The sequence below is a fragment of the Balaenoptera ricei genome, chromosome 15 (assembly GCF_028023285.1).
Source record: "Balaenoptera ricei isolate mBalRic1 chromosome 15, mBalRic1.hap2, whole genome shotgun sequence".
NCBI classification, from domain to species: domain Eukaryota; kingdom Metazoa; phylum Chordata; class Mammalia; order Artiodactyla; family Balaenopteridae; genus Balaenoptera; species Balaenoptera ricei.
In genome coordinates, this window is record NC_082653.1 from 81,007,859 (window position 1) to 81,030,155 (window position 22,297).

The window sequence follows — 22,297 nt, forward strand, 5'->3', positions numbered from 1 at the left end:
GTTGCTGTGTGCGGACTTTTCCCTAGTTGCCGTGAGCCTGTGGGGGGGCGCTACTCTTCGTTGTGGTGCGCTGGCTTCTCTTGTTGTGGAGCATGGGCTCTAGGCACATGGGTTTCAGTAGTTGCGGCACGCGGGCTTAGTTGCCCCACGGCATGTGGGATCTTCCCGGACCAGGGCTCAAACCCACGTCCCCTGCATTGGCAGGCGGATTCTTAACCACTGCACCACCAGGGAAGCCCTGCCCTAGATATTTAAATAGCCCCTGGTCAGGCCTGTTCAGCAGTGCTCCAGTATGGCATTGTTGGGATATGCCACACACTCCCCCTTCCCCTTATTTCCAAGGTTGGAAATTGTTTCTTAGCACCCTATGTTCTAGCCGCCCCTTCCACGGTGGTGCCAGGCAGGCCTGTCTCCCTTAGACTAAGGAGAAGATGGGAATGGTCATTTGGACTCCTATCGGGGCACACCAAAATTGAGCTGCTGAAAACTCTTTGGGGGGCTGACAACTTCTGGAGCTCAGGATCTCACGGTCAGAGAATCAAAGGGCAAGTGTGACCAGAACTCCCTAGAGAGGACAGACTTCCACAGTGGCAGGGAGGGAAGCCCCTTCTGAGTTAAAATCCTCTCCCCATCCTGTCCCGTAGCCCAGTTAAGGCCAGGCCAGCCTCATCACCGCCAGGTCCCTGCAATCCTGGCAATGGTAGTGTTGCAAGAAAAAGTGGGGCCCAAGAGGATTGTCAGGCCCCAGGTCTCAGGTGAGTCCCTGGGACGGGTCGCCAAGTATGGGTTCTTGGCTTCTTGCAGGAAAGAATTCAAGAGCGAGCCAAGGGAAAGCAGGTTTATTCAGGGAGATACACATTCCATAGACTGAGTGTGGGCCAACTCAGAAGGCAAGAGGCCCCAGGGTATGGGGTTGTTAGTTTTTAGGGGGAGGGGAATTTCATAGGCTAATGAGTGGGAGGATTATTCCAACTATTCTGGGGAAGGGGCAGAGATTTCCAGGAGTTGTGACCCACTTTTTGGCCTTTTATGATCAGCCTTAGAGCTGTCACGGTGCCTGTGGGTGTGTCATTTAGCATATTCTAATGTATCGCAAAGAGCGTATAATGAGGCTCAAGTTCTACTGGAAGTAGATTCTTCCGCCAACTTGGGCCTAATCAGTTCTAACCACTTTATGTCCTCAGAGGCTATGTCATTCTTTTAAAGTTTGTGCCCTGCCCCCTTCCTTTCTCAGTAGTGTCAACTGAAAAAAGAAATGCACAACCTAAAGGTTGAGAGTTACGTTTTATTCGGTGGACATACTGAGGACTTCAAGCCGGGAAGGCAGCATCTTAAGTAACCCCAAGAAAACTGCTCTGAGGAGGTGAGGGGGAGCCAGGATATTATATAGGAGTTTTGCAACAAAGGGCAGGTAGTCTGAACATCAAGAGATTACTGTTAAAGAAAACCAGATATCTCAAGTTAAGGAATTTAGCGCTTTTCTTTGTATGGGAAGATGTAAGAGTCTGGGCTCACCCGAAATCATTCCTTTGATATGTACCTCAGCTATCTGGGGCCAGTATCCTGTGTTTTCACATCCTGAGTTTCATCAAGCTGCACCCTTGGCGGTGGCTGCAGTCTGATGATGGCTAGCAGGCAGGTATTCTTTGTTTCCTTCCTGAGTTCCCTCAGGGCTCACCGTTGGGGGCAGGGCTGCAATCGCTGACGGCTTCGACATCTTTTGTTTACTGACATGGCAGGCAATATTTCATTTCTCAGTAGCATCCTTGGCCCAAACTTTCCCAGGATGACTCAGATGGGTGAAGGGGCATAATTACTGTCATTGCCTTCTATTCCTCCGCAGTTAAAGAGGCCCCCACCCACTTGGCCTGGAGAGTCAAGGTTGGTGTGGGCCTCCAGCAAATGACATTTTCTCACCCCAGGTCTCAAAGCTTAAGTAGGAAAGAGTCCTTCCCGGGAAGTGATGGGGGAAGCTCCAGATTTCCTTGGGGGCTCCTCAGCTGTTCCCCAGCCTTGAAGAAACAGCTGGAAAACTGTTAGGGCTTCAGTAGCTAATCTGAGACCCCAGCCCCTGTTGCTTCAAACCGCTCAGGTGGGACTTTTATGCTAAGCTGTAGTCTGCAACATATCAACCAACCAAAACCCACTCATACACTTATCCCTTCAAGTTCCTCTCATACCTGTGTTGACTGAAAACAAAACAAAAACAAAAATGCACAACCTAAAAGTTGCGAGTTGTGTGGGATTTTTAAAAAATATTTTTAAAATTTTATTTATTCATTTTTTGGCTGTGTTGGGTCTTCGCTGCTGCGCACGGGCTTTCTCCAGTTGCCGCCAGCGGGGGCTCCTTTTTGCTGCGGTGCGTGGGCTTCTCATTGCGGTGGCTTCTCGTGTAGCGGAGCGTGGGGTCTAGGCATGTGGGCTCAGTAGTTGTGCCTCGCGGGCTCTAGAGCGCAGGCTCAGTAGTTGTGGCGCACGGGCTTAGTTGCTCCGCGGCATGTGGGATCTTCCCGGACCAGGGCTCGAACCCGTGTCTCCTGCACTGGCAGGCGGATTCTTACCCACTGCGCCACCAGGGAAGCGCCTTATGCATGATTTTTTGGGTTTCTGGCCATGCCTCGTGGCTTGTGGGATTCTAGTTCCCCGACCAGGGATCGAACCTGGGCCCCAGCAATGAAAGCGCCGAGTCCTAACCACTGGACCGCCAGGGAATTCCTGCGAGTCGTGGGGATGGTTTTTTGTTTGTTTTCTGGGGGTTTTTGGCCGCACCGAGCGGCATGCAGAACTTCCCCGACCAGGGATCAAACCTGTGCCCCCTGTGGAAGCTCAGAGTCTTAACCACGGGACCACCAGGGAAGTTCCTGCATCGGGGACCTTACTGAGGACAATAGCCTGGGAGACAGCCTCTCAGATTGCTCTGAGGAACTGTTCCAAAGCGGTAAGGGAGGAGCCAGGATACACAGGAGTTTTTTGCTGAAAAACAAACAAAACACATGTAGTCAAACATCAAAAGATTACCGCTAATCACAAAAGACAGACATCTCAAGTTAATGATTTCAGCAGTTTTCTTCGGGAAGATGAAAGAATCTGGGCATTGAAATGATTCCTAGATATGCATCTTAACTATCTAGGGCCAGTATCCTGTTTTTCTCCATCCTGAATTCCCCTCAGGGCACACTGTCAGGGGCTGATGGCTTGATGGCGGCAATTCTTTGTTTACTGAAATGGCAGGCAACATTTTTTTGTCCCCACCAGCATACACTTGCCGCCTCCCCGGCCCTCACCCAACTGCTCCCCTAACAAGAACCTCACTAGGCTACAAGCCCACCTGGTAAACCAGTAACAACCCAGCCAGGAGTCTTGTAGCAGCTTGCCTTGGCAGGTGGATTATCCATACACAACAGTCTAGCCCAGGGGAGGCTTCTTCCGCCCCGGCTGGCCACACCTGCCCACTAACCCAAGGCTCCATTCTCCATTCAAGAGCCTCTTGCCATGTATTCCAAGGGCACATTTCCAAAGAGGGATCAAAGGGCAAAGGGAGCAGAGAGAAGAGCTCAGGGTTCTGGCTTAGCCTAGACAAATTATGTCTCAGAACCAAAAGAGCTGCCCCCAGCGTTAGGAGCACGCGTCAAAACATGCCCGCAGGTGAGCCCAAGAGAGGACCTTCTCTACTCACGCATGCGCAGAGCCACCAGCTCCCTCTCCCTCCGGCAGGCTTTTCTCGCGCCTGCGCAAGATCCTCCAGACCGATAGAGGGCAGCGAGCCGATCCTCACATGGGTTTGGCACTGCCGGCATAATCCGGAAGCAGCCGCTAACCCGGAAGTGGTCGAGTTATGTAGGTCGAGTTCTGGAGGTGGCGGCGGCTGCAACTGAGGCTTGGGAGGCTGCTGCGACGCTAGGATGAACGCGCCTCCCGCCTTCGAGTCGTTCTTGCTCTTCGAGGGCGAGAAGAAGTAAGTGGAACCGGCCTGGGTGGGAGAGGGTCGCGGACCCTCGACCGTCAGCGCCCGCAGATTCTGGGGCTTCTCTGCCCGTCCTCTGCCGGGGGGACAGAAGCAAGTTTTGCTCGAGCTCCGCAGAGCGCTTCACACTTGAGTCTGCCAAACTTAAGACAGTCCTAGGTGTTGGTGAGTCTCCCCATTTTGCAGATGAGGAAACCGAGCTTCAGAGAGGTTAAGTAACTTTCCCAGGCGCACAGAAAGTGGCCGGGCTGTATTCGAACCCTGTGTGTCTGGCTCCAAAGTCCTTTTCCTCTGGGATTTGGTAGCTCCCCTCACTCGTCTTCCCACCCGCTACCTTTATCCTCCTTGCTGCAGCCAGAATGATGGCTCTGAGACTCACACCGGATCTTCATTCGCCAGTGTAAAACGTCCAGTGACTCCTCATTGCCTGCAGGTGAAGGGAAATGTAATCCAGTGCTCAGATAGACTGGGCTTGGCTCCTGGATCCCCCACTTAAGAACTCTGTGCCTTTGGGCAAGTGACAATCTGCCTGAGGCCCACTCTCCTCATCTTATTAATAAGGAAAATGGGCTTATTACTGTAGTAAATCACAGAATTTTCTCTAAGGGGAGATTAAATTAGGTAATTTATGTAAAGCGCTTAGTCCAGGGCTCATCACAAAGAAGACCATCTTAAACGCTGGCTTTTCCTTCTCTTAACCGCCTGGTATCCAGGGCTCTGCTCTGCGGTCTAGCCCCTACCAGCCACTTCAGTCACCCTTGAGAGCAGTGGTTCTCAACCGGGGGCCATTTTGCCTCCCAGAGGACTTTGGCAAAGTCTGCAAACATTTTTGGTTGTCATAAAGAGAATGCTCCTGGCATCTAGTGGTAGAGGTACTGCTAATACCCCACAGTGTACCAGACAGCCCCCCTACAGAAAAGAATTTTCTGGCCTAAAATGTCAGTGGTGCCAAGGTTGAGAAGCTCTGCTTTAGGAAGGAGTAATCCAGAGGTGAGATGAGGGTCCCACAGAACCAGGCGTGGCTGGGTTTGGGGTATAGCCACAGTGCTACTCTGAGTCACAGAGGACTTTATGGGATGAAGAGATGGAAAGTCTTCCAGGAGGAGGTGGGACCTGAGCCTGCCTTGAAGGGCAGGATTTAGACTCCGGGGAGGAGGGAAGCCCCGGCCCTCCCCACCAACCTGTTGCCTCTGCCTCTCCCTTAGGATCACCATTAACAAGGACACCAAGGTACCCAATGCCTGTTTGTTCACCATCAACAAGGAAGACCATACGCTAGGAAACATCATTAAATCGTAAGTTCCAAGTCAAAGGCTTTTGGGGGTTATGTTTAAGGGGGCTCTTTGAGAGGCCAAGCTCAAGTTCCAGGAGATGTTCTCAAGTCTCTCTGAGCTCCAGGAAGTCCTTCTTGGTGCTGGCTGTGGGAATTCACACATCCCAGTACCTTTTCTTCAAAATTACAGTGACCAGTATCTGTTCACGTAGCCACTTTTCTGTGTTGGCTCAGTTACCTGACTAAAGGAAGTGAATGTGCAGCGAGCCACCGGAAAGAAGGCCCGCTTGGGGCTCTGTGCTCACAAGCATGGAGACGCCTTCAGCTTTGGCCACCCACCCCGCCCCCATTTGTGACAGTGACCTCAGTGACACCTGGCATTCTAAAATGTATGTGCCAGAGATTGTAACTTAGTAGAATAAGGGAAGGAGGTGGGAGAGGGTCTCTGTGGTCATCCGGTGCCCTGGTGGGTTCCTGATATCGGATGGTGGGTGTTTGCACCAGTGAAGTCCTGGCCTGGTAGGTGGCCAGCAATAGGATTGGCCAGAGACTTGTCATTTCGCTGCTGAAAAGTGCCATCAGTGAAGCCATGCCTTTCCCAGGTTTGCATGTTTGAGACCGTGGGCAGGAGCTTGTCTGGTCTTCTGGTGTAAGTAGGGGGCAGAGTTGCCCATCTTCTGTGCGGTTGCCTCCTGCCCGGCGCCAAGCCAGTGGTGCACCCAGGCTCTCCTGGGGCCCTGCTGCCCCCCACCCTCCCCCACTGTGTAAGCCCAGTGTTCCCACCTGTGCCAGCCCCCACACCCCCCCAGCGCTCACACTTCAGGGAGCTGATCTGGAGAAAACCCCCAGGCGCCGAGGGCAAAGCTCACGATTCAGGCTTCACTTACCCATAGCCTCGCGGACCAGGACCCCATGTGTGTGGACGGCAGCTGCCAGCCCGCATTGCCCAGAGGATTTCCGTTTTCACTTCATTAAGTGCTCAGAGCCTGGGGCCTTCTCCCCCTGCTGCCTTTATTTGCTGTGCCAGATGCTCTTTTGGGGCTGGGAACGGGGCTTTTTTTTCCTGAACACTAGCTGGATTTTTACTGCCTAGGGAGGTTTCTTTGGGGCCGTTGAGGGTCCCTGACGTCTCCTGAGGGAAGAGGTTCCTGGAACCCGTGTTTACTAGGTAGGGTCGTTGACCCTCATGGATGTAGGTGTGTGTATGGGAGGAGTCCCCACATGCTGTATCTTCTTCACATGTCTATTTTACTTGGACATTTTTGCAGGGGTTGGGAGGTGGTGACAACGACATCACACAACACAAACTAAAGATCGAGAGCAGCTGCATTTGCTTACAGGCCCCAACCCAACGGGAAGACCCTTGGTTAGAAGGCCTGGAAGGCCACAAGGGGCCAGAGCCCCAAGGGCCCTAGGCTCACCCCCACCCCCCACCCCGCCCATCCCTGTGTCTCAGGCAGCTGCTGAAGGACCCACAGGTGCTGTTTGCTGGCTACAAAGTCCCCCACCCCTTGGAACACAAGATCATCATCCGCGTGCAGACCACACCGGACTACAGCCCCCAGGAGGCCTTCACCAATGCCATCACAGACCTCATCAGCGAGCTCTCCCTGCTGGAAGAGCGATTCCGGGTGAGCTGGATGTGCCGGAGGGGCTGGGGTCTGTCTGGATGCCAGCCTGTGTGGCCACAGCTGCAGCGTGCTCATGCCCACACCTAGGACGATCCCCGGGTTGTTTCCTCTGATTGATTCGGTGGGGGAAATGGGGGCTGGGCGGAGGTGATGACAGAACAGGGGTGTACACCACAGCGTCCGGGAAGTGTGGGCTGAGGGGTCATGGGGGTGAGGCCTGGGGCCTGCTGTCTGCACCCAGGGGTGCGACCTCACCCAGTGCCCAGGGTCGCCCTTTGTGCTCTCGTGGTCCCCGTGGAAGCGAGGGGCCTGCTGCCTGGGGCGGTCCCTCCACGCCTCTTCCCTGTGGTGCCGGCTGGCCGGTGGTTTGTCTGTCTAGGGGGCAGCTCATCTTATCCTGGGGTACCACCATCAAGAAGGCCAGATGGGTGTGGTCACGTCTGCTCACGCAGGGGGCTTCAAAGTCTAGACACAATTTAGAGTGGGAAAGATCCACGGCTTGTCAGATTTTCAATCTGTCAGTCACAGGCTCGCCAGGAAGCACCTCTGCTCCCCCAACTCCCTCCCACCCCAGGCAGCAGGACCTGTGCTGCAGAGAAGTCATGGTGGGGTGGGTAGGGCTGGCTAGAGGGTCCCTGGGGTGCTGGCTACCCAGTGCCCAGAACCGTTTGGGGCCCCTGGCCAAGGTCCTGGCAGCCCTTGGTCAGGGAGGCTGCGGCTGCGTTTCCAACATCCTCACCCAGCCAATCCAGCTCAGGGCGCCGCCTCCTTCCTGTCCCTCAGGTGGCCATCAAAGACAAGCAAGAAGGAATCGAGTAGTGGGCTGCACCCGGCCCTTCTCCAGGCACCAGGTGGACAGAAGCACTTCCTCCAGCCGTGGGCCTCCTTGTAGAAAGTCCCTCACCCCTGACACCGATGTGCCCTGTACATAGAGTCTGTTTTACCTTCCTAATAAAGTGTGGCAGGAAAAGACCCAGCTGCGGTCTGAAGCAGAGGTGACTTCACAGCCTTGGGTCAGTCCAGCGGAGGTGGAGGACCTGTTCCGGAGCCACTCGGGGGCCTCATTTCAGGACTGGCCCAGAGAGCCAGATAGAACTGTCTGAGAGGGTGGCCGGAACGAACTCGTTCCGGACAAAACCCGGGAACCTGGGGCTGCCCGGCGGCGTCTCAGGCAGGAGGCACTGAGAGCTCCCGTGCTTCCAGGCGTCCCTGCTCTAGGAGCCCCAGCTGCCGGGCCTGCCTGCCTCACTCAGCGGGGGACACCCGGTGGGGCCCCCAAACAGCTCCCCCCAGGCTTCTCTTACATAGTCGACTTTAATAAAAAATAGTCACCGATAAGAAGATCCCCCTCACGACCCCAAAAGCTGAATAAGTCGCGTCGCACAGTCAAGGCCGGTTTCTCCTCCAAATGGCGACGATGTTGGAGTCCGTCAGTGCCGTGAGGTAGGTAAAGGTGGGGTCGGCCACCACCATGTTCACCATGGTCCTGCTCACTGTCTGGCCCAGGGCCCGGGGCTGGGGCCACTTAAGGATCTGGAGGGGAGAGAGAGGGCGCTGGGCTCCTGCTTCCTGACGCGGGCCCCCGGGCAGCCCCAGCCCCGGCGGGGACAGCAGAGCGCGTGCCTACCTGCGTGGGGGCCTGCGGGGCGGCCGGCGGCGGGGGCCGCTGCGCCACCAGGGGCCTGACGTCGTAGATCCACACGTTGCCCTCCTCGTCCCCGCAGAGCACCGTCCCCTCATCTGCCAGCACAGAGATGGGAATCTGAGGTGGGGCGGAGCTCCCAGAGGTGCAGGGTTGGGGGCGGCCGGCAGGTGACTCACCAGGACAGGTGCTGAGTGAGAAGTAGGCGAGTTCGGTGGGCGACCACTGCAGCCGGGCCAGGACCACGACGGCCACTGTGGACCGGCTGCCCCGGCCCTGCCACGTCTGGCTCCAGCTCCACAGGCAGATGGTGCCCAGGCTACTCCCCTTGGAGGCTGTCGGGGAGAACGAAGAACTGTGCCCGGGGGCCCCTCTCCGGGCGACTCGTGTCCCACAGTGGGGACCCCTCCGAAGCCCTCGGACCTAAACCCCAGCCCAGGGAGAAGTGACCCCAGAAGGCCTGACCAGGGCCCATCTGGGTCCCAGGAAGCCAGACTGTCCCGAGCTAAGTGCGCTCACCCACGACGTCCTCATTCACGAACGCCAGCCCGTCCACTCTCCGCCCAGTTGCCTCAGAGCCCTCGGGGAAGACGAACTCCACTTCACACACCCTGTGGGGCAGCGGAAGTGCTGGTCAGCCAGGAAGAGCTGCACACACACGGCTGCTCGCTCATGCAGACACCTGCTGGGCACTTACTCTGGGCCCTCCCTGGGTTGCAGGCCCTGGAAGCGGGAGCCAGCACCTGAGTGTGCCGAGTCACAGGCAGTGGCAATTCAGGGGGCGCGGGGATGTGGGCAGGAAGGGCTCCGGAGTGAGGCAGCGCCTCTGAGGCCGAGTGAGGTGAGCAGTTCACTGGCCGAGTGGGCGCTTCTAGGCCCAGAGACTGGGGAGGGGTTTGCTCTGACCCTGAGGACAGTGGGGAGTGGCTGCTGAATGTTTCCAAGCTGAGAGGGTGCGGTCACACTGGAGAGGCCACCCAGCAGCTGCCCGGAGTCCTAGAGCCAGAAAGGCAGCCGAGTACCAACCACGAGCAGCAGACACATCTGAGACGTGGGGGAGACGCCACAGGACTTGGGGACCAGGCAGGGAGGGAGGAGGCAGGCCCAGGGCTTGACTCCCAGGTGTGGCAGGGAGACGCCACCAACACCTGGCTGGACAACCGCCACGGTCTGTGCTGAGGGGTCACTACAGTTCCCTCCTGCCACCTGCCCTAAAATTCTCCCCACGCTTTTCCCCACGCTCAGGATAAAATTCAAGATCTCACCAGGGCCCACAGGGCCAGTATCCCCTGGCCCAGGCAACCTTGCCACCTCACCTGTGCCACTCCCTCCAGGTCTCCAAGCTGTGGCCAGCTCTCCCTGCCACGGGCCCTTTGCACTTCCCCGTGTGAGCACCCTTCCTGCCTCTGCCCACCTGACTCCCTTGGGGCTCACGGAGAGCATGAGCCTGAGGACCTGTCCATCCGCCACTGGTCACCTCAGAGTCCCCTCGGCCTCCCTGCTCCTCTCGGAGCACCTTATTCTCCTTCCTCTGTAGCTGACGTCAATCACGCTTTGTGGGGTTTTAATGCCCGTCTCCCCCACCAGGCTCTGAGGTCCCCACAAGGCCAGGGGACCCCTGCCGAGCACTGTCTCAGGCCTCCCAGGTGGTACAGAGGAGCCACAAGCCTCCACCTGGCCCTTCTGGACCCTCTCCTGGCCCAGACACCATCCCATTGTTCTCCACTAGCCCTGGGATGTGACTTACTGTCCCCACTTTGTGGATGACAAAATCATGTTGGACAAAGGAAGGTCACGCTGCTGGTGAGTGGCAGGACCTGGGCAGTGATGAGGTGATCAAGCCCAGAGAGGGAATGGACCTTTCCTCAAGAGATGGGCAGGAGGTGGGGACAGGACAGCCCTGTGAGGAGGCCCGTGAAAACAGCCTCTGGCTGCCCAGGGCAGGGGGCATGGTGCGGCCATCACTGCAGCAGGTGTGCCTGGGGTCAGACACCTGGACTGGGGGCTGCCCGGCTCCGAGGACTGGCTTCCAGGGCATCCCTGCCCGTTCTCACCTCCTCTTCTGAGGCTGGTCCAGCCGCACGTCCCAGCAGCAGCAGCCGCCCTCGCAGCCGGCCAGCAAGTAAGCATCCGGGCAGGAGGCGACGGGGCAGAGGCGCAGGGCGATGGAGGCGGTGTCGAGTGTGAGCAGCTGGCTGCGGCAGGTGAGGGGAGGGCGTGAGGCCACAGACTCAGGTGTGTGCCCACCCCCACGCCCACCCCCCAAAGCCCTGCCTCCAAGCATCACCTGGCCTGGAACTCGTAATCGTGGTTGGGCACCCCGATGTCCCAGAGGATGATCCGCTTGTCATAGGAGGCCGCTGAGGAAGGGATGGGAAGGAGAGAGGTGGCCCTGAGGAGGCCCTGCTCCCTCCTGCAGGCTGCATCCCAGGCTGAGACTGCGGTCCCAAGGCAGGGAGGGAGGGCCAGGGCTGGGAGAAAGACTCCAGGGCCTACCACCCTTATCTTGCTCTGACCTACGTGCCCCACGCCAGGCAACCACATCCCGCAGGTCTCTGCTGAGATAACACCCTCATCACACCCAGAGGGCCAGGGGGTCCACCCAGGTCACAGACGTGGCCCAGGTTGTCAGAAACCTCCAAAGCCACAGAGCAGGTTGGGGGAAGAGACAGAATCTGAAGCCTGGTCAGTTGTCCATGAAGCCTCGATGTTCCTACCGGTCTGCGCTGACTTCGGCAGCCAGCGTGAGGCCCGCCAGCCACAGGAGCTCCCTGCCATCCCAGGAAGGCTGCAGGACGGGTGCTAAGGGAGCCCCGGAGGTTCGGGGCGAGGGTCTTACTGAAGAGGTGGGTCTCATGCGTGGGGCTGAAGCAGAGGGTGGCAATGGCCTTCTTGTGGGCCCGGATGAGCCCGCAGCAGAAGCCGGCCCGCACGTGCAGCAGCCGGACCAGGCCCCGCAGGCCTGCAGCTGCCAGCACACTCCAGCGCTTCTTGTGGCCTGCCTGTGTGACCACTGTCAGGGCTGTCCAGGCCACCGAGAAGAACTCCTGGGGAGGGAAGGGGAGGGGTCACCGAGGGGCAGAACTACACATGTGCACACGCGTGCAGGATCCGGCCTGGGAACAGGAGCCCAGCATCAAAGAGGTCACCTGGTGAGTAGGTGGCCGAGTCCGGCCCCCCGACCCCAGCGCTCCTACCCCCAGGAGCCAAGGCTCTGCCTGCTACCCTGCAGGAGCGGGGCCCCGACACTCACCTCACTAGGCGCCTTGTACTTGTGCAGTACGATGCCCGTCTGGCAGTCGATCACACACACGGCCTCCCCACCACACGTGGCCACGGTCTGGGACGTGGCCCCTGCCTGCCCTGTTTGAGAGGTCAGCCTGGTGAAAACGTTCTCTGTAAAGTCCCCCACTGCAGCCCCTCCTCCTGACCCTGAGGACGCTTTAAGCTCTCTGTCCCTCCCGATTCCCCCGGCCACCCAGACAGCCCCCTGCAGGTGGTATTCCCAGGCCCCATGCCCAGAAAGCTTGCTCTGCTTGTTCCCTGTGGCCCTCGCCCTGCCTGCCCCCCCAAGGATGTACCCTCGTCCCAAGCTGGCTCGAAGGCGCAGGCCCAGAGCTGGGTCTCTAGGTCACGAGGGCTGTTGTTCTTGCTGTGGCACTGCAGGAAGTGCAGGGGCTCCAGCTGCAGGGCGGTCTGTGGGAGCAGAGGGGGGTCATGGCTGCCCCCAGGCCTTGCTCCCATCACACGCCCCCTGCCACCTTGCTAGCTCACCTGGCTGCCAGCAGAGCCCACGGGGCTGCCCTCCACCTGGGCCAACGGGGAGGTGCACACCCGCTTGTTGGGAGAGAGGTTGACTGGGACATCACCTGGCCGCTTCGAGGCCACTGGCCTGGCCTGTGGAGGAGGGGGCGGGGGCAACCAGAGGGCCTGGTGACCATGCGCCCATCTGCCCAGGGCTTCCTTCCTCCCCATCAGAGGCTGGACTGCACCCTCCCATGGGTACAGGAGGCCAGGGGTACCAGGGTCAGAGGGAACCAGCTCGAGCATAGGAGGCCATCTCCTGGGCACACTGCCAGGACACCCCGCTTCCCTAATGCCTCCCTAGGCAGGAAGGGCCAGGGCAGGCCCTGGGAGCCCGGGGGCCCCATGGAACCACTCACCCTAGGCTCCTGGGTAGCGGTGGCTTTTGGGGGCCTCTCTGAGATGTTTGCCTCATGCACCTGAGTCCCACCAGAGGCCACCAGCTCCTCAGAGATCATCTGCACCTGGGTGGGGCCAGGCCATCAGGAAGCTGAGCACATCCTGGGGGCCTCCAGCCCCTCCCCAGACACCCAGTCAGAGGGTGCTTCCCGAGCTGGGGAAGAGTCCTTCCAGCCCATAGGGCTTCCTTCCCTGACCTGCCCACTCCCCACATGCCCTCATGGCCAGAGACCTCCAGGGCGGCTCAGGCTCTGGCAGCCAGGGAGGAGCTGGGAGAAACGACTCCCAGCACAGTGGGGTGAGGACATACCCGCCACTGGGTGAAGTCGCTGAGGGACTCAGGCCCATAGCGGACATCTCTGACAGCAGACCTCACAAAGTCTGCCTGGGCCTTCTCAGTCTCCTCCTCTGGGCTCAGTGTGGCCACGAACTTCTCCCAGTGAGCTGTGACCTGGCACAAGAGGGACCAGATTCAGGCTCAGCCCACCCCAGCTCTCCTGGACCTTCTGTGGCACCTCTGCCTCTAATCTCAGGGCCAGAGCTGTCTCAACCTCACCGCCTCTGGGACGCCTCCCCGAATCACAGCTTTCTCAGCTGCAGGTTGCACAAACCCAAGCAACACAGAGGGAGAAACAGCCCCTGAAGGTAGGAGCTGGCCCAGGGTAAAGTCACCGTGAAAGCGTCCCAGCCTCCCCTGCCAGGCCCTGCCTGCAAGGCGGAGGGCAGGACCTCCAAGGACAAGAGGCCAAGCGCCACAGCCAAGCTCAAAGCAACAGGTCAGGCTAGGGGCTCAGGGCCACTTGGGGTTGGGACAGAGAGCCCCTGTAACCCCCCTTGGTGTCCTCCAAATGTCCAGTTCTGTCACTCACTCAAGGCCCCCGACTGCTCCCAAGCACCAGAGACACCGCCCCGCCCCTTACCCTGCTGGTCAGCTCCCGGTTCAGGTTCTCCACCTGAGTGCAAGTGGAGGAAGCGTCCTTGCCGTTGACCTTACGGAGCTTGGGCAGGAGGAAGGAAACTTTCAGGTTGTCACTGACCTGGGGGATGAGGGGAGAGTGACTCGGGGTCACCCCAGCCTGTGGCTGAGCCCGAGCCCCCAGGGTGCTGGCCCGGGATGCGGGGCCGCCCACTTACTGTCAGAAAGGGGTTGCCCTCCAGGCTGAGCTCCTCGAGCTGTGGGAACTGGCACAGGACAGTGACATCGCCCAACTGGTTGTTGGCGCAGCGGAGGATGCGCAGGTGGGACAGGCCTAGGTTGGCGGGCAGCGTCTCCAGTTGGTTGTTGGAGAGGTCCAGCTCTTGCAGCTGCTTCAGGCGGCTCAGGAGCTTGGGGTCCAAGTGCTCTGAGAGCAGATCCAACCCTGACAGGCTGGGGAGAGGGGCAGACAGGGCGAGCTCAGGGGGCAGGCAGGTCTCCCACCCCGCACCCATGGCAGCCCAGGTTGCCTCCGACGGCTTTTGCACCTGACATTTCTCCTGCGTGCATAGCCGATCTGCAACATTCCCCCACTTACTTTAATCTTGTCCCTACTTTATAACTTGGGGCAGCTGGCCCCCTCCAGGATGCTTTTCCTGATCCTCTAGGGGGGCTTTCTGTGCTCCCCAGTCCTCTGTAATTCTCTCAACAGGTTGCTCCATATCCTTTTCGCAAGACTGTCTCCCTAGCAGCCCGGACCCTCTTCTGAGGTAATGCCGCTCCGGGCCTACCCGACCCATCTCATAACGAGAGAACGGCGTTTGTCCCGAATGATTAAAGACTCTGTCGAACCGACAGGGTGATAACGGGGCCGGGCAGGGAGAGAGTAAGGGTCCCAGGTTTTCTTCCCGACCGTCCGCCGACCCAGGCCCTGGTGGAGGGCGGTGTGGCCCCGGCCCTTACTCCAGGCTCCGGATCTTCCCCAGCCGGTCGGTCTTGGGTCGCCCCCGCTGGATCAGCAGCCGCGCCGAGAGGGGGCCCATGGCGAGGAGGCGCGGCCCGCGGGGACCTGATCGGCGGCACGGGAATCCGGTGCTGGCGCCAGCTGTTGTCCGATTCCAGGAGGTGGCGCCGCGCGAAACCGTTGGCGGCGACGACCGGAAGGAAGCGGCCGCGCGGACCTCGTGCCCTGCGCGCGCACTACAACTCCCAGCGGCGCCCGCGGCCCCTGCGCCTGCGCACTGGCTGCCAGGACGCGGCGATGGCGGCTGCGGCGGTGGCGGCCCCCGAGGTCCTTCGGGAATGCGGCTGCAAGGGTATCCGGACCTGTTTGATCTGCGAGCGGCAGCGCGGAGGTGACCCGCCCTGGCAGCACCCCCTGCAGGTGAGGGCTGGGAGGGGCCGCGCCCACGACTCCATTCTTCATCTGGGGAAACTGAGGCCCGGGTTGACCGTGAAGACGGGCTCCGGATCAAACCGTGTCAGCAGCCCTGGCGAGGGGGCGTTGCGGGGTGAGGAGATGAGGGCTTTGAGCAGTGGGCCTGGAGTGGGAAAGGGGCTGAGACGTGGGTGCAGTCCGACCACAGCTCACCTCTGGAACCTGGGGGGAGTCTGACAGCAAACGTAGCCCCCCGCCCCCGTGTCTGGGGCTGGGAGCTTCACGGGCCCGTGGTTAGACGACACGGAGAGAGTAGGGGGTGCTGAAAACCAGGGCAGAGGGCCCCAGAAGGCCTTGGACGGAAACGGGCAAGGAGGAAACTCATTCCAACGAATTAACAAAAAAGGACTCAGAGCCTTTGAGCGGAGCAAGGGCCTTCCAGCTGGGCCAAGGCCTGGGGAAGGTGGATGATGCTTCAGGTGAGGGAAATGAGGCCGGTGGGGCCTGACCACGGAAGGCAGGCGGGACTTGTTCTGAGGGCCATTGCGAGCTCTTGAGGGTTTTAAAGGAAGTTACCTGTGAATTTTAGAAATATCCTGGGAAGGGGAGGAGTGGATAGGAAGGAAAGGAGGCTGGGAAGCCAGTGAAGAAACTGTCACAGTGTCCGTGATAAAAGCTCAGAAGTTCCTGTGAAAAACAGTGGCGGTTCCTCAGAAAATTAAATGTAGAGCTACCATATGACCCAGCAATCCCACTTCTGGATGTGGACCCAAAAGAATTGAAAGCAGGGTCATGAAGAGATATCTGTACACCCATGTTCATAGCAGAGTTACTCACAATAGCTAAAAAGTGGAAGCAACCCAAGTGTCCACGGACAGATGAAAGGAAGAACAAAATGTGGTCCATCCGTACAGTGGAATATTATTCAGTCTTAAAAAAAGGAAGAAAGGAAAGTCTGGCATGTGCTACCACACAGCTGAACCCTGAGGACGTTATGCTGAGTGAAATAAGCCAGTCAGAAGACATACTGTATGATTCCACTTATGTAAAGCATCCAAAGTAGTCAAATTCACGGAGACAGAGAAGAATGGTGGGTGCCAGCGGTTGGTGGGAAGGGAGGGGGAGAGGTGTTAATGGGTAGATTTAGTTTTGCAAGGTGAGAAAGTTCTGGAGATTGGTTGTACAACAATGTGATATACTTAATACACTGAGATGCACACTTAAAACGTGGCTGAGGATCAATTTCATGTATAGCATATATGTGGTTGTATATATTTGACCACAGTTAAAAACTTTCTTAAAAAAGAGTTTTTCGGATCTTGCCAGAGGTCTGAACTGTGCCCATGGCCGTGGGCGTGGAGGCTCAGGGCACCGCGGGGGTAGCATCTTCCCAACCTGATGGCTGAGGGACAAGTGCAATGTATGGGATGACTCCTTAACTTTCCGTGTGTCCCATGTGAGGTGCCAGGAGACAGAGACGTGGTGGTTCAGGGTTGGGGTGTGGGTGCTGGCGCTGCCTGTAGGACATAAAGCGGGAGGACGCAGAATTCACTGGGCAGGGAACACCTCACACTGCCCTGTAGATCTGACAAAGTCCTGGCCAACCCAACCGGAAGCTCCGGCGCAAAGACGGCCTGGTAGGCAGTCCCACGTTGGGCAGAAATGGCCAGGCCTGTGCTGGGTCACTGGCTGGAGGCCCAGGAGAAGGGTGGCCTCTGCTCAGAACCAGAGGCAGATCCTGAAGGCCCTGCCACAGGAGGTTGTCAGCCTGGCACTCCTCTGGGTGACGGGCAAGTTCTGCTCTGTTTTTTGTGGGGTTTTTTCCCCCAAATTTTATGTACGTATGTATGTATGGGGCCGTGCCACTCAGCTTGCGGGATCTCAGTTCCCCGACTAGGGATTGAACCGAGGCCATGATGGTGAAAGCACCTAATCCTAACCACTAGACCACCAGGGAACTCCCAGTTTTGCTCTTTTTTGATGGGAAATTCAGGCAGCGCCAGTGGCTGCCACAGAGTAGGGCAGGCCCCAGAGACACCCACACCGTGGCCGGAAAGGGCTTCTCCCTCTGGCCTCCCAGCATGTGCTGCTCACCTCCTGGGCAGGCCCGTGGCCTCAGCTTTAGGAGAGCAGATTTCTCCAGTTCCTGGTCAGGGCTGGCTGCCTTCACACAGTCCTCCCCTTTAACCCTCACCAGCTTGGGGAGGGCAGACAGTGCCCCACAGCGACGCAGGAACAGTGTGGCCTCAGAGGCTGCGCCCCAGCTGTGCAGCCTCGGGCTAGTTCCTTAACTTTGCTGAGCCTCAGTCACCTCATCTGTAAAATGGAGGACGAAAGAATGGTTCTGCGTACTCTCTTCCCTTTTACAGACGGGAAAGTGAGAAAGGCAGGGGCTGAGGGCCTTTTCCAGGAGGCGGCCCTGGGCAGGGGTCCCGCCTCCCTCTAGACTCCAGCTGCCTCCCAAAGTGCTGCAGGGGAGGGTGCACTGCTGGGTGGGGCGTGCGGAAGGGCTCCAGTGGCTCCAGGACTCCTGTCCCGTCTTTTTTTTTTTCTGCACCGAGTGTCATGCAGGATATTAGTTCCCTGACCAGGGATCGAACCTGGGTCCCCGCAGTGAAAGCGCCGAATCCTAACCGCTGGACCGCCAGAGAATTGCCACCCCTGTCTTTCTTTTGCAGAAAACACACCGGTTCATTTACTACGCCGACACCGGCTGGGCTGTGGGGGCCGAGGAGTCCGACTTTGAAGGCTGGGCCTTCCCCTTCCCAGGCGTGACGCTGATCGAGGACTTTGTGACCCCGGCGGAAGAAGCTGAGATGGTACGGCTGATGGACCGCGACCCCTGGAAGCTCTCACAGTCTGGACGGAGGAAGCAGGTGAGCTGGGCCAGAGAGGGCAGTCACGCCACGGGGCCCTGCCGGGCTCCTGACCCCAGAGCCCCTTTGCTCACCTCCCTCTCAGGGCCTTCCTTTGCAGCCACCTCCCACCACTCCCCAGAGCCATTAGGCAACAAGCTCCCCAACCGGGGCGGGGTTGGGGGGGGCGGGCAGGGCTGCTGAATGGGGTGCGTTGGGAAGGGGCAGGGCCAGGGCCTGGGCGTGGCCTGCTCACCTTCCCATGAGGCGGGGCTCAAAGGCAGACGGCCACTCAGCTCTCTCTGCCCTCTCCCCAGCTGGCCTAGTGCTGGTGACCCTCACAGAGGGTTTCTCGAAGGCTGCCAGTTGCCCCCCATCCCCCTACGCCCCTGTCCAAAGTTCTCCCCCTCAGTTTCTAATCTCCCCGCCCCTCTTCCACTGATACTTGGGCCTCCAGATCCTGAACCTTCCCATTGGTGGGGTTCACAGTCCCCTCCTCCCCTTTTCTGTTCCTCATCCCCAGCAATCCTCGCCCCCTCCAGGACCTGCGAACCAGCCATTGGCCACCTTTACACATTCCCTCCCGCTCCTGTCATGTGTCCTCACCCATCTGCAGTCCTGTGACCAGTTAGTACAGGCACTTGCTCAGGTGCCCCTCGCCCTTTCTCCTCTCACTTGGGCAGACTCTTTCTGCTCACCCACGGCCCTGGTCGGGTCCAGCACCCACCCCCTCCTGCTGGCGGCCACCCTGGCTCTGGCTCTCCGTCCCGAGCCGGGCCCTTCCCGCTCGGCAGGTCGTTCGCTTTGCTGCCCTCCTTCCAAACCTCTCCTTCCCCTCCTCACTCCCCACTGGTGACCGGGCCTCTCTGAGGAAACAGGTGCCTCTACAGACGTTCCCTTCTCGCCTGTGCCCGGCTTCTTCCCGAGCCCACTCCAGCTGCACGCTGGCTGCGCCCCTCTCCTCAGAACTCCTTGTCCCGCTTCGCCCCCTTCTCTCCGCAAGGCTGGCTCTTTCCCACCGGCCTCCCAGTAAGCTCTGTCTCTCTCGTCTCTGCAGCAGAACTTCTCAGAAGAGTTCTCCATTCTCTTCAGGTCCTCTCTTCTTGCTCCCGCTTAACCCACTCAAAAACTGCCTCCATCGCCCGCCTCCTGCCTAAAGCCAGCGGCTGGTTCTCGGGCTCAGTCCTCAGGCCTCTCCTTTTCCTTCTCCAGACACTCCTTACTGATCTCAGCGAGGCCCGGCCCCGCACATCGGTGAGTTTGGGGCTCCCGCGCTCGTATCTCCAGCCCTGGCATCCCTAAGCTGAGCCGTGGCTCCATCTCGGCAAATTCCATCTTTCACCTGCTCAGGCCAGAAACCCTGGATCTTTCCACGTTCCTCTCTTTCATTGGTAATTCCTGTCAGCTCTGTATTCCTTCAAAGCATATCCTGAATCTGAGAACACACACCCCCTGCCGCTGCCACCACCTGCCTCTAGCACTTCCTGGGCAGCCCTCGGCCCTCCTCAGTTGGTTTCAGTAGGGAGGAAGTGATCCCACTGACATCTGGTCGGATCGAGTCACTGCTCTGTTACAGGCCCTCCAGGCCTCCCATCTCAACGTAAACGCAGAGGCCTTACCATGCCCCAGAAGGCCCTGCACTGGCCGCCAGCCCGACCTTTGTCTCCACTGCTGCTGTCTGCTGTCCCCACGGCAGTCACCCCCGCCTCCTGGGTGTTCCTCGGAGTCTCCTGGCCGCGGCCCGCCTGTCCCAGCCTTTCTGCCTGCTGCTGCCGAGGGGTTGGGGTGGCCCGCAGGAGCCGGCTGGCCCGGGCACTGAGCCATGGGGAACAGGGAAGGAGAAAGACTCTACCAGCAGATGGAGCCGCCCTCCACTAGACGGGGACCCGAGGGAGCAGGAGTGCGGGAGATGCTCCCCTCTCATCCCTCAGGCCACAGATCTGAGGTCTATTCTACAAGGCTCCTCCCTAGGGTTTTTTTGTTTTGTTTTGTTTTTTTAAAGATTTATTTATTGATTGATTGATTGCTATGTTGGGTCTTCGTTTCTGTGCTAGGGCTTTCTGTGGTTGCGGCAAGCGGGGGCCACTCTTCATCGCGGTGCGCGGGCCTCTCACTATCGTGGCCTCTCTTGTTGCGGAGCACAGGCTCCAGACGCGCAGGCTCAGTAGTTGTGGCTCACGGGCCTAGTTGCTCCATGGCATGTGGGATCTTCCCACACCAGGGCGCGAACCCGTGTCCCCTGCATTAGCAGGCAGATTCTCAACCACTGCGCCACCAGGGAAGCCCCCTCCCTAGGGTTTTTTTGTTTTGTTTTTTAAATAGAAGCCACCAACCATAAAATCCACCCATTACAAGTGTATAATTCACTGGTTTGGTTTTCAGTGTATCCACAATGTTGTGCAACCATCGCCACTGTCTAGTTCTGGAACATTCTCATCACCCCAGAGGAGGTGCGTGCCCATTACCAGTCACTCTGCATTCCCTCATTCCCCAGCAGGCACTAATCTACTTTCTGTCTCTGTGGATTTTCCTCTTCTGGACGTTCATATAACTAGGATTATGTAATATATGAGCCTTTGTATTGGGCATCTTTCACTGAGCATGATGTTCTCAGGGTCCATCACTTCGCGGCCTGTATCAGTGCTGCATTGCTTTTCGTGGCTGAATATTATTCCACTGCATGGATGGACCACTCTTTGTTCATCATTCATCCGTTGGTGGACACTTGGGTTGTTTCTACTTTCTGGCTGTCGTGAATAGTGCTGCTGTGACTATTCTAGTACAGACTTCTGCGTGGATGGGTGTTTTCAGTTCTCTTGGGTGTCAGGCTAGGAGTGGAGCCGCTGCTGGGCCCTGTGGAGACTCTTCTCCCTTGTGGTCCTGAAGCCCAGTTGTACCCAGTGTTGACCAGATGGGTAACGCTGCCTTGGGCTGGCCTGCCCTGCCTCGCTCGGCTCCTCCTTCCCGACTCCCCAGCACCACGTCCTGGGGACAGCACCCGTGCATGGGCCTCTTGTCTCTAGCTGTGCTTCCTGGGGTACCTGGGCTGAGACATCCCCCCGATGCTTCACATCCGCGTCCCCTGCTTTGTTTTTCTCCTCAGCATTTACCGCCATCTGATGTTTGCTGTTTATATTTATCTCCTTGGTGTCGGCCTCCTCCTGCCAGAATGTCAGCTCCGTGAAGTCCGAAATCTTTGCTGGTCTTGGTCACTGTGATTGGATTCTTCAGCCCTGGCGTGTGATGCCATTTCTGTAAACTCAGACAATTTCCCACTTGCTTTTTGTCCTCATCCTTCAGGACTACGGCCCCAAAGTCAACTTTCGGAAACAGAAGCTGAAGACCGCCGGCTTCCGGGGCCTCCCCAGCTTCAGCCGGGAGGTGGTGCGGAGAATGGGCCTCTACCCCATCCTGGAGGACTTCCGGCCCGTGGAGCAGTGTAACCTGGACTACTGCCCGGAGCGGGGCTCGGCCATCGACCCGCACCTGGACGACAGCTGGCTGTGGGGGGAGCGGCTGGTGAGCCTCAACCTGCTGGCCCCCACCGTGCTGTCCATGTCCCGGGAGGCGCCCGGCAGCCTGCTGCTCTGCCTGGCCCCGTCCGGCCTCCCGCAGGCCCCGGCGGAAGGCGCACTGGCCCCCGGCAGGTCTGTCCCGTGCCGGGAGGTGGAGGTGGCGGTGCCCTTGCCCCGCCGCGCTCTGCTGGTGCTCACGCGAGCCGCGCGGCACCAGTGGAAGCACGCCATCCACCGCAGGCACATCGGGGCCCGCCGCGTGAGCGCCACCTTCAGGGAGCTGTCTGCCGAGTTTGGCCCCGGCGGGAGGCAGCGGGAACTGGGGCAGGAGCTCCTGCAAACCTCGCTCTCCTTTCAGGGGAGACCCACGTGAGCCGCCTGCCCGGGGACGGGAGCTGGCGCTGGGCCTGGCCGGGGGTGCTGGCTCCAGAGTGGACCATTAGCCGGCACTGAAGGGGGCGCCCAGCCCGAGGGTCTTTCTCAGGTCTTAAGAGGAGACCGCTTGACACCCTGGTGCCCGGCAGCGCGAGCCCTGTCCGTGAGCTGGCTCGATGGGAAGGGGCCTCAAGTCGGTCCCCTTTGACCTGCGCCGTGGCCACTTGCCTGGGTTGTTTAATTTGTCACAGCTTGAGGGCAGTGGCATACTTTGAGCTTAAAAATCGTTGGTACCACTTCAGGTCATTTTCTCCTTTATCTGTCTCTCTTAACAAGGTTGCCCGATGTCCCAGCCTGCAGGCCCTTCATTTATTTATTTATTATTTATTATTTTATTTATTTACTTTTGGCCGTGCCACGCAGCTTGCAGGATCTTAGTTCCCTGACTAAGGGATTGAACCCAGGCCCACGGCAGTGAAAGCGCCGAGTCCTAACCACTGGACCGCCAGGGAACTCCCGGGCCCTTCATTTAGGGAGCGTGTTGG

At 58.7% G+C, this 22,297-nt stretch overlaps 3 protein-coding genes across 4 annotated transcripts; 2 read left to right on the forward strand and 1 right to left on the reverse strand.

The window, feature by feature from the left end:
• Positions 1-3,819: 3,819 nt before the first annotated feature.
• POLR2J (RNA polymerase II subunit J) lies at positions 3,820-7,844 on the forward strand. The gene is made up of 4 exons (XM_059898513.1): positions 3,820-3,955; positions 5,170-5,259; positions 6,694-6,868; positions 7,652-7,844. The coding sequence occupies exons 1-4, from the start codon at positions 3,903-3,905 to the stop codon at positions 7,685-7,687; spliced, it is 354 nt and encodes a 117-aa protein (XP_059754496.1). The 5' UTR covers positions 3,820-3,902; the 3' UTR covers positions 7,688-7,844.
• A 319-nt stretch (positions 7,845-8,163) lies between these two features.
• Positions 8,164-14,785, reverse strand: LRWD1 (leucine rich repeats and WD repeat domain containing 1). The gene is made up of 15 exons (XM_059898507.1): positions 14,593-14,785; positions 13,848-14,082; positions 13,634-13,750; positions 13,024-13,164; positions 12,674-12,778; positions 12,285-12,407; positions 12,092-12,206; positions 11,764-11,873; positions 11,350-11,557; positions 10,798-10,870; positions 10,565-10,705; positions 9,030-9,121; positions 8,690-8,845; positions 8,496-8,608; positions 8,164-8,401 (listed from the first exon to the last, which is right to left on the reverse strand). The coding sequence occupies exons 1-15, from the start codon at positions 14,670-14,672 to the stop codon at positions 8,255-8,257; spliced, it is 1,956 nt and encodes a 651-aa protein (XP_059754490.1). The 5' UTR covers positions 14,673-14,785; the 3' UTR covers positions 8,164-8,254.
• Positions 14,786-14,849: 64 nt separating this feature from the next.
• ALKBH4 (alkB homolog 4, lysine demethylase) lies at positions 14,850-22,106 on the forward strand. Of its 2 annotated transcripts, XM_059898510.1 has the most exons (4): positions 14,850-15,013; positions 17,686-17,883; positions 19,075-19,116; positions 21,163-22,106. In XM_059898510.1, the coding sequence occupies exons 1-4, from the start codon at positions 14,891-14,893 to the stop codon at positions 21,748-21,750; spliced, it is 951 nt and encodes a 316-aa protein (XP_059754493.1). In that variant the 5' UTR covers positions 14,850-14,890; the 3' UTR covers positions 21,751-22,106. The 2 variants fall into 2 exon arrangements, with proteins under 2 accessions (XP_059754493.1, XP_059754491.1); XM_059898508.1 differs by lacking the exon at positions 19,075-19,116.
• Positions 22,107-22,297: the final 191 nt, after the last annotated feature.